This window comes from Mesitornis unicolor, unplaced genomic scaffold, assembly GCF_000695765.1.
Source record: "Mesitornis unicolor isolate BGI_N332 unplaced genomic scaffold, ASM69576v1 scaffold44146, whole genome shotgun sequence".
Lineage (NCBI taxonomy): Eukaryota > Metazoa > Chordata > Aves > Mesitornithiformes > Mesitornithidae > Mesitornis > Mesitornis unicolor.
The window spans coordinates 466-11,364 of NW_010191120.1; the positions used below are offsets into that span (position 1 = coordinate 466).

Sequence of the window (10,899 nt, forward strand, 5' to 3'; positions counted from 1 at the left end):
AGATGCGGGACACTGATGAAACTGTTTGCTTAGAGCAGTGATCACCTGCTGTGGGCTCTGCAAGCTCTCTGAGCTTCTTGCCTTCCCTTAACAACAAACACTTGATTTTAATTAGTTTTACTTTTTAAATTAGTTTTAATTGATTTCCTGCTACTTAAAACCCTTTCTTCACTACTCCAGGGAGATGAAAAGTTATTTCTTGAAAACTCCCTCTAGGTCTTACTTTTAAAATTCCAGCATTGATGCAGCCTCCTACAGCCCCAGGTGCCAGGATGCTGCTGCTCAACCAGAAGGGCTGAAAAACATACTCTGCAAAGAACAATCCCTCTCAGGTGGGATGTGAGTCATTTCTGTTCAAACAAATCTGCTTACTAAGCCCCAGTGCCCCTGGCACTCTTGTACTCCTCCTGAACCTGCTTGTAAAGCTCCAGAGTGGAAAGAGAAAGGTGGTGTTCTGTTCTGCAAAGATGCTATCAGGAACTGGTGAAACCTTAAAAGCTTTACTACAAAGAGGATGAGTAATGCCTGTCTTACCTTATTCCATGCCTGGTAAACACATCCACTGTGTTAAAAGAATCTTCCTCTACTCCCAGATAAAAGTCCATCAGGGATGGTGGGATCCAGTCACAGTTATGAAGGCCTGGCTCTATTGGGACACGAGTGTACTTAATCCCATATTCCTCTAACACCTCTGCAAACACGTGCCTGACCTCTGTAAGTAAAAACAGAGACACTTTAGTCAGGAATCAGATAACCAGCTCATCATGGCCCCCAGAGGCTGTTAGCACAGAGATGTCCTTCCGTGTTTAAGAAAATATAATCCCATTTGGGTTATCTTCTGCTGAAATGGTTTTCTCCATCTGGATGGGAGTCCCTTTCTATACTGGAAACAAAACTCCCTCAACATCTGCTGTAGGTGCCTTGTCTCCCCTTCAGTGCTGAGCATTTGCTCCAGCAACCCCTTCTAAGTCAGTGACTGGTCCTAGAGTGCACCAGAGGTGACTGCACCGTCAGGAACAAGTTCTTCATCAGGGCCCTGCACAGCCAGATTTGTTGTGAGGGTAAGCTGCCAAGAGCGATGTCACTCAGAGGCAGCTGAGCGCTGGAGAGGGGAAATAGGGATTTTTTTTAAATATTCTTTTTGCTCACTCAGTTTTCCACCTCTATACCACAGTGACCTTATTTGCAAAACAGGGGCAAAGTTACTGGCGCTGGGAAGAAGAGGAAACCCCCTCTTACCTGGGAGGACGTGGACATGCTGGTGCCCATCCATGTGCGGAGGTAGGTGACCTGTCAGCTCACGGAACAGCTCCACCTGGGCCTTTAGCTCCTGCTTCACCTGTGCAGCAGAGAAGGTCAGAGCAAGACCTGTCAAGCAGGCTGAGATCAGGAGAGTGCAAGGGGCTGCTGGGGACCTGCTGGCCAGGGATGTGGGACCTGGCCCTGAGAGGCACAAATAACACACAGTGCTGCTGGGCTGCCCAGAGCCTCCCCTAGGTATGGCTCTCTTCATGGTACTGGTTATGTGCATGACGCTGATACTGGGATTTTCTAAAATACCTAGGATATGTGAATACCTGTTTCCCTTTAAAATGAATGGGGAAATGGGTGCTCATATCCCACAGGCACTTTTGATCACCTGAGCAAGTTCATCCTTGTTCACTGGGCAAAAACTGCCATCTCCCTACAGAACAAAGGGTAATGAAAAGCCTACCTAGCACTTCTCTCATTTTGCCTTTACTGATCTCTGGGTTCTTTGTAAATATCTGTCCAATGCAGGTTCTGCCCCCTCAGGTAAGTGGTTAACAGGACACTGGTGCATGCCAGCGCTGAAGCCGGGAGGAATGAGTTCTCAAAGGCTGCAGACCCTTGGGCAGAATTAGCCCCAGGACACAGAAGTCCAGCTCCAGCTGCCCAGGCAACACAGTCAAGATTCATTTCTAAGCTTTCTCACAGTTGGACCTGGGAAAGATCTTCAGCTGTTGTGTGCTGGGATAAGTGCAGGCTGAGCTGCATCAGGAATGCAGCCATGTGGTTGTATGTGGCTCTCTCCTACCTCTGACATGTTCAGGAGACCTTTTGATAGAGCAGTTCTGAATCCCATTTTCCCATGGAAGAATCCATCTTGGTTGAGCAGAGATGAGTTTGACTTGAGCAGCTCGCATACAGGAGAGCCCTCGGAGAGATTGGCATGCAGGCCTATTGGGATGTTGTATCTGTAACAGGAGTAAAAGATCTGTTAATCTTTGTACCTCTACCTCCCTTACTGTGGCCAAAGGGGGAGATTTGAGTGAAAGATCTAGACTGATCTAAAAAGTGGTGGTGTACTCACTGGAGTACATCTTTATGCCCCTGTTCTTCTAGAAAGGAAAGCAGAATGACACTAACCAGAGCAGAGAATCTCCAGGTGACAACCTGTGCAGTCTGCCAAGGGCCAGGCTGCGAGACTCCCCCAGCTCTGTTCTCACCCTGACTCCTGTGCAGAGAGCAGCTACGAGGTTATCTCAGGCTGCAATGCTGTAACTGCATTAAATTAAATGAATATAACTGCCTTGCAGTCACTAGTGACCAACAGGAATCTGGACCTTGCAACCCTTTTCTAAAGCACTTCAGAAGCACTTGCTAGGTATCCCCTTGAGTCGTTTACTCTATTAAAGATGCCACATTTATGAGACATTTGAGTTTTACTTGAAAACTTCTAAAGCTGCCCTTAAGCAGAATCCAGTCGTACGTAAACAGTGCCCAAGGCAGCTGTTATGGCAACAGCACAGGCTACAAGTGTAAATACTGCCTGACTCTAAGGGTTTCCTGGTCCAAGAAGCTGCAGCTGAAATTGCCTGCAGTGGCCAGGTTTCTGTCCACTGGTGCCGATGAGCACCCACTGAGTGACAAGGCTGAGCTGGACAAAGTAGCATCCCTCTGGCACAGATGAAGGATTATTGCAAGGAGGTCAGCAGTGTGATGCAGTGCTTGTACCACACGATGGAAAACAAAGGCGATTTCCATTTAGGCAAAGTGTGCAAAAAGCCGATCTTCCCCTTCTGTCTGCTGCCATGAAGCTAACTAGTGAAGCACCACGTTACAGGGGACAGAAGAATTGCATATGGACTGGACCAGGTCAGAGACATTTATCTCCTTCAGGTTCTATGGCTTTGGCTGAAATTCTTTTTTCCTGGCTCCTCCATGTCTTGTGCTCCAGGTAGATGGTGCAGTCTGTTGTAGATACTGCTCCTTCTCAAAGACATAAATGTTATGAGTTAAGTTGCATGGACAGCTCTGTGAAACAAATAAGGCCATGTATTTCCAGTTTGCTGTGTGATTAGGGAGCTTGAATGTTTGCTCAATGGAGCAAAGCAGCTTGTGGAGAGAAAGTTCCTCTCTGGCTTTTCCCATTTGGTGATTTCTCTGCAGCAGGGCCTGATTGTATAATTGATAATAAATGTTCATCTGGCTTTCATACATGGGGCCTGAGCACGACATGTGCTCACTTACTCCTTGCTGATACAAGAACTGGAAGATGCTGTCACTGAGAGTGGGGGCCTGTAAGCAGGCAGCTGATGGCAGGGCAGGAGGCAGCTACAGTGCAGAAGGGATGCTGTGGCACAAAGGCTTCCCCTCCACACTGTGGCCTGCTTTGTAACCTGCATGAGTCCAAAGGCAGAGGGGGAGCCTGTGGTTTTGTTTTGTATTTTTTTTTAGAAATACAGCTCAAATTCTTTATCATGTCTCTGGGAAGCTCTGACTGCATCAGCTGATAGCAGCATTTGTGCCACAGCCACTGCTGTCTGCAATAAAAAGGATTCATGTGTTACCATGAATCAGCAGATGGAAGACTTTTTTTGTAGAGCACTCTCCTTCTCATGTGTTGTGGGAGTGCAAGAAATGAACAGCTGAGCCTCTCAGTGCTGTCTCCCAGGGGCATCAAATGAACCACCTCCAATTGTGCAGTGCCTCAAGTGCTGCGAGGGAAGCTATTTCCAGGAAAAGGCAAACCCCTGCGACAGGTGTGGGACACCAAGGAGCCAAGTGCTGCACTGGGTAACATGAGAGCCGCTCCTCGCCCGAGCTGAAACCAGCCGCAGAGCTGGGGAATGCGCAGAATGTGGAAGTGCAGAGAGAGCTGCCCTTGTTCTCACTGTAAGGGGAGACTCTGACTGTAACATTAGAGCGTGTTTCGGAGCTTTGGCTAACACCAGCTGAATATCTTAATAGTTTTCTCTTAGAGTGAGTCTTGGCTGGTTTGACAGACTGTCCATGCTGAGGCATCTAAAGAGGAACTGCCAGTGTTTAATGGCTCTGGGATACAGGCACTGAAACCAAAACTGAAAACACAGCATGTGAGAAACTTGCTCAGAAGTATTCATCTGTGGGAGATTCACAGAAGCGGGCTTGCTGGGAAAGCTGTAAGGGTATGGGAAGGAGGACAACGCAGCAGGCATAGCAGGGTTCTGCTGCTAGCTAGCGTTCTCCTGTACCTACATGTGTGTTTCCCCTGGATGCAGTGGGCCAGATGCTGCTGCTGCTATTCAGCATCAAATGTCCTGGTGTTCACTCCTAACAGTTTGGACACTGCATGAGTACCTTAAGTCCCGAGTGCAATGAGATGAAAACATGAGCAAAACGTAAAGCACAGTAATTAGCTGGGCTGTCCCTTCGGAGACAGGGCTTCAATCATGCTCTGTTCTGCCAGAGGTTTGGGCTTTAAGACTGAACCAAGAGGCTTTTTTGCCCGCTACCACACACTGGATGAACTCTTGCTCCTGAGTGTCTCTCACCACTGAAATGTAGCTTCTGCAACCAAAGAGCAATGCCAAGGCACGCTGTTATGTAAAAAAAAAGCAGGGAGAGAAGTAAAAGTTTTGGGAGTGTCCTGGAAGGGCCCATTTTCTAGAGGGCAGATCATTGTTTCTGATACACATACTTTATAGTTGTCCACATCTTTTAAAGACTGTAAAGTATCTGCTATTTTATCAGCTGAGATACTCAAGCAGCTTTTATAGCATGTGATGCCACACTGGGAATGGAAGTCAGCTGTTGTGGGTTTGGCCTCACACCCACTCCTCTGCCAAAGTCCTTTATAGATGGGACAGGGTGAGTGCCTCCGGTCATGGCCCTCAGGACTAACTGCTAATTGCTCCACCCAGCATTCAAGGTAAAAGGATTGAGCTTCAGGCAACAGCTTAGTTTCTGTGATAAAAGCACTGCAGTAACAGCTACTGTTGCCAACACAAAATGATGCTGAGGAATCTGCTTGGTCTCTCTAAACTCACTTTGGTGGTTATTTTGAGCAACAATGACAATGGCCCTTCCAGAATCTGTTTGGAGAGGCCCATGTCTAGGCGTCTGCAAGTCTGTCCTGCTGCCCTGGCGAGTGCACAGAGATGAAGCAGGATTTAGCACAACCATTCAATTCCCTCCAATAAAGCCAAAGGACAGTGTCTACAAATGTGTGCTCCTATAGTCTAAGGAGCATTAAGTGGGGCTGTCTGAGTTTGTTGCGAAGAGGTTCAGGCCAGCAGCTTCTGCAGCCACTAAGGTGAGTTCACTTGTGAGCTGCTTGCACTGACAGGTTGGCTGCTAGAGCCAGCCTGGCTCTGTGGTTCTCTGCTCAGCATCCCCTGTGGAGGTGGGGAAAAAAAGAAGGAAGAAAAAAAAAAAGAGATACCCTTACAGCAAATGCTACAAGGAATTCAGTCTGGAAAGATGTCTGAGTCAGCAAGCCCAGCTCAGTTACTCAACAGAGAAAGGAAATACTATCAGCTAAACTGCTTCCTTTTCAAGTAGTTGCTTGTTTTGCCACGCGAGTGCTCTGAACAAATGTCTCTGCTGAGGCAATGGGCTTTTGTGCAGTTACAATCCCTGTTCATTCATATCCTTAGCAGTAAAAGGTCCCTGGAGACTGTTACTGTACTGAGCCATTCTTTAAAGTGCACACCAGCTATGCACATTTCTGAGCTTGGTGGATCAGCAACTGTGCCCTGCCTGGCTACAGCACGGACTCTGTGCAGTCCCCACCTTTCCGGGAGCAGTGGCTGTGGGAATTATGAGTCCCGGAGCCCAGTCCCCATTGTCTTGGTGAAGGCTGAGTGCTCTGGCATAAGCAGCGTGGCACCTACCCTTTTCCTTGATGGGTAAACAGATCCCACCTTCAGCATCCTCTTTGTATCCTTATCATCCTCTTTGAATCCTTATCCAGGAAATTACTGGTTCATCAGGTTTCAGCCCAAGCGTGATGCAATTAAGAGCCTCATGTAAATATCTGTCTCTGGCATCCTGCTTCAGTAAACACCCAAGTGTCTGAAGCCAGCCAAAGCAAGGCTGTGCTTTGTGCAAAGAAGTGCTCTGAAGCCAGACAAAGCAAGGCTGTGCTTTGTGCAAAGAAGTGCACCTTTTAGTTTCTTCATGTTGGCATTTGCATATTTTTTTAACCTCCACTTTCACTCTTCAGCAAACTGTAAACTCTGTCTTTCATCAAATAGCTTCTTGTCTTGCTCCATTACTGCGAAAGACTTATATCTGCTGGAGAAAACACTCCAAAGACTTTCTAGTATTAAGAACTGGTACTGTAACGTTGCTTAAGGATGTGGCTTTCTTTTTAATGAAATATTTGTATCAAGTGAAGCTTCTGTATCCATGATCTTACATCAGCAAAAAGTGCTGCTCCCAGTAAAGTTAACATGATCTGGGATTCTAGTTTAAGGCCTCAGATTAAGCCCCACCCCCAATCCAAACACAGTTCAGCAGTGGAACTGTCTGCCTTGTGATTAACAGTGAGATTAAAGGGTGATGAGAAAGCATGTGAGACTTCTACTTTGTCAGATGTTGTCTGGGAGGGTCAGAATTAAGTCACAATTTACACATTTTGCAATTAGTGTTGATGGGAAAGGAAGTGAAAACACAGACAACAATTAAATCTGGTTTTGTTAGATTCTTCTGTTAAATGTAGCCAGATGTTGCGGGGGCTTCAGCTTTTGTGTAGCTGATGTTCAGCATTTAAACTGGAAAAATAAAACAAAAGGTTGTGTTCTAAAATGCCACTCTTCGAGTATTTGGATACAATCATCTGGAAAAGGGTCCCAGTAGTCACAACCAAGCTGGTTGATAAAAGGGATGAAAAATATGGTGGCAAACAATCTTGGGTCTCTTTATTTCTGCTGTCTCCATTATTTCTAAGGAGAAAATTAAGGGGCCTATTCATTTCAGGTAACAAAATGACCCTTCCAATCTCTGGGAAAGGCTCTGGAATAAGCACCACAAAGACTGGCTGACTTCAAGGTGGGGCTTGATAAGTAGATTTTATATGGATAACCACGAAGTTGCAGTCAGTCTATGCCCCATAGGGAGAAGTTTTGATTTACTAGGAAGAAACAAACCTGCAATGTAAGTCTGTTCTCCTGCCTGCTGTTCTGGCTCTGTACTACTCTAGCAGTTGCTATTGATACATTTGTCGTTTGGTGATGAATCAGGCCTCTGCTGAAACTCCTCTTTCACCTGAAGAGAGTGGATCTCTTCTTTTAGCCCAGTTGTGACAGCAAATGAGAAAAGCCCAGGATCCAGAACCCAGATGTTAGGGAAGGTGCATTATTTACTGCTTGGTTCTGCTGGTTTGCAATTAGTTTGTGTCAGAGGTGGTACAAAGATCTGCTGACTACCATCACATTTCTGCCAAGGCTTCGAAGCAAAACACAAGGCAACAGATGGTACACTCAGAAGCCTACAGAATTACTGTGAAAATGAAGGGAAGAGTGAAATTCCAGAGGAACTCTGTTCCTTTCTGAAGGATGCCGAGTCCTGTCATTGCAGGGCAGCATGAGGTGCTTAAGAAGGACTATCCTGCAAGAAAAGTTGTCTTGTTCCTAATTAGCTTTGCCTATGTCCAATTAACTGAAGACCAAGTGAGGAGAGAGAGCTCAAGACCTGCAGTGATGAGCAACCATGTCATTGAATCATAGCCAGTTAATCAAGAAGCACCCAGACAATCTCCACAAGCCATAGAAACAGTCCAGCACTTGGACAATCCTGGTACCACGCGTGCGAAGACCAAATCCTACAACACTGGAATGCACCACAAAAAGAACAAGCTGCTTGCTTCAGCCTCTTCCTCTAGATCCAGTCTCCCAGCTTACACCATGATCTAGCCAAGGCTGAAAGGTCTGCTATGGAGTTAAGCATACATGCACGTGTGTGTATTTATTGTGTGTGTGTATATAGTACATATATAGTACTTGCTTAGCTGGGTATCTGTGGAGGAAGACAAACAAGTGGAGAAAAAACAGGGCAGATTTTAATCTCATAAAACACAAAATGTTGCAAAGCCTCAACATTCCCAGCAGAGGGAAAATGAAGTAACAGTGGCAAGGCAGCAATACTGCAGCAGCAGTGATACTTTTCAATTTTTGCACCTCAAGCTGAGGAGGATTCAATGACATTTCTAGTAACTCTGGCCTATTAGACATCTGTGCCTAAAAACTTTGTGTGAAGCTTTGCAACAGTGGAACAAATATCTTAGGGGTGACACAAGGGTTTGTTTACATGCACAGGTGCCAATAAAGTGCATGTGTATCAGCAGCACCTGAAGTGGGGCTTGTAACAGAATACAAGGAACTCATTTCATTTTTTTCTTCCCTAAATCTGCAAATGTTTCCCCCATGCGTGGGTAGGGCTGAATACAGCTGCAGAGTTACACAAACGAGGAATTGCAGCACCTGGGATGTTGATCTTCAGTGCCAACAGATGTTCCCAAAGTCACCCTACTTATATTCTCAGAAATAGATTTAAATCCATTTCATTAATATTTACAATTCAAAACTACCCCTCAAAAGACTGAAATTGTAGCAGCACATTGCAGCTTCCACTGTCCCCTGCCCTCCAACCTGGCTTTCATACCCATATCAGTGGTCAGCACAAGTGTCATGACCTGGATTCAAAGATGCTTTTTAAACCTCTGATTACATGACCTACTTTCTGGCTATGGAAATGAGGCCAGGTGGATTCTATATTTAAAATGCTGCTAAAGACCACACTAAAATAGCTGACAGCATCACCAGAGCATTGGGGCTGAAAGGGTTCCACAGTGCCTCCCTGTCTGAGAGAAGTGCTGGCTTTACCAATTTGTTTTACATTTGTTCACTTTACTAACAGGATTTTAGGCACCTTGATAGTGTTGTGTCTTGCTGCCTCTCATCTCATCCCAGAGGCAGTTCCTCTCTCAGTGTTTGTGTGTAACCTCTAACCTTTCTGACAGAAGATGAATTTGCCACTGTCACTACACCTTGGCTTTCCTGCACCACCCAACACTGAAGAAGCTACATGCTGCAAGCAATTTCCAAGTACCCCTAAAATCTCAGCCAAAATAGGGGAGAGATGCTCAAGAAGATCAAGGACATCATGACTCTTGCGAAACCATCTCCTGCAGCAGCTGTAATTGAAGCGTGAGTTCCCAGTTCTGTGCTACTTCCCTTTTCTGCTTTTGTAAATTGTTTCTCAGCCCTGCTGCCCTCTCTTTCAGGACATACTCCCGCTTCCAAGTGCCTGCCCACACCAGAGCTGAAGCATTAGCTGTGTTTTACCCTTTCAATACAAGTAATGCCTGAATTAAAGGATTTGCTGGGCTAGTCCATGAGAACAACCCATAGCATTTGATTTGCTACAGAGACAACTGTGCCAGTAACCTCTGAAAAGTTCATGAAGGAGTAAAGGTGGTAGATACAAGGCAGGTAAAAGGTACTGTCCCTCTCTTTATGTATGCAGGTTTTACAAATGAATTTATCAGGCCTAGAATTAATAGAAACATTGAAGTGCTTTTTTAAAGGTTTCTAGGGTGAAAAAATCAAGTTTTCTACTACCCAGGTTTATAACTTAGCCATTGCAAAATTATCCCTTTCCCTGATTCTGCAATGAACCTGGCTGACCCTGTGTTCAATCTGGCTGAAATGCATCAAATTAAATGAGATTTAAAGATTTGTTTTTATGCTCTAATAGCTTCAGGGGTAGCAGCTTGGCCTGGACATATAGTGTGGCCATTCATTCTGGTGGCGCACCTTTTATAAGCATGGGAAAAGAAAGTCCAATGAGCCCAAACTCTTATCAGTCAAATTGTGTAAGTGGCTTTCTATCCCAAGGAGAACTGGGAAAAAAAAAGTGCAGTGCAATAGCTAATACCAGAGAAAGAGCCACTGTGGGTATGGTTGGTAGGTCACTACTTTTACTATGAAGAGTCTTAGTAAATATGCCTGGAATCCAGTTTTCTTCTGCCAGCCTGGGTTATGATACAGTGTTTATACTGGGGCTACAAAAAAACTAAATTTTACAGGCTTGGCTTTCCATGGATAGCCTGTGGAGGCTGTCCACAAAGAAGCTAAAGAAAGTAGCTTACCTCCTTGCCAGCTCAGCTGCATCTGCTGCAGCACTTCCGTTGACTAGAAGGGACACGTTAGATACCGCACCAGCCAGGAAACAGTCCACGATGCCTTGGTTTCTCCGAGGACAGTAGCCAAAGTCATCTCCAGTTACTATAAGCTTCACCTGAATCATCCTTAGAGGTCATCCCTACAAAAAAGTAAAGAAGGGAAAACTGGAACTATCAGCAGCCAGCAGATCACAGGCAAACAGGAAAAGACAGGCTAAACGGGGGCAAACCCAGTCGTGACTCAGCCCCTGACTAACTCCTCCTGCTCCACCTCTTGCACAGTAGCTGGATTTGCGTGTGGCCGCCTGGCTCACACCATCCCTACCTGCTCCTGCAGTGAGAGCACCCGATCCTGCCTTTCTTTGCGGGAGCACAGGCTTGCCTGCACTTCGCACTGTTGTAGATGAGTGTGCAAAAGGTCAGGGACTTGGTTGGTGGATTTAATCGACTGAGGTTGCGTCCGGGGTTCAAATTCCTCTCCGCGATACCCG

The 10,899-nt window shown here is 45.9% G+C and overlaps 1 protein-coding gene across 1 annotated transcript; it reads right to left on the reverse strand.

Moving 5' to 3' along the window:
• Nucleotides 1–501: 501 nt before the first annotated feature.
• YDJC (YdjC homolog (bacterial)) lies at nt 502–10,550 on the reverse strand. Its single transcript, XM_010186643.1, has 4 exons — nt 10,376–10,550; nt 2,057–2,216; nt 1,240–1,339; nt 502–712 (listed from the first exon to the last, which is right to left on the reverse strand). The coding sequence occupies exons 1-4, from the start codon at nt 10,531–10,533 to the stop codon at nt 531–533; spliced, it is 600 nt and encodes a 199-aa protein (XP_010184945.1). The 5' UTR covers nt 10,534–10,550; the 3' UTR covers nt 502–530.
• Between the last annotated feature and the right edge of the window lie 349 nt (nt 10,551–10,899).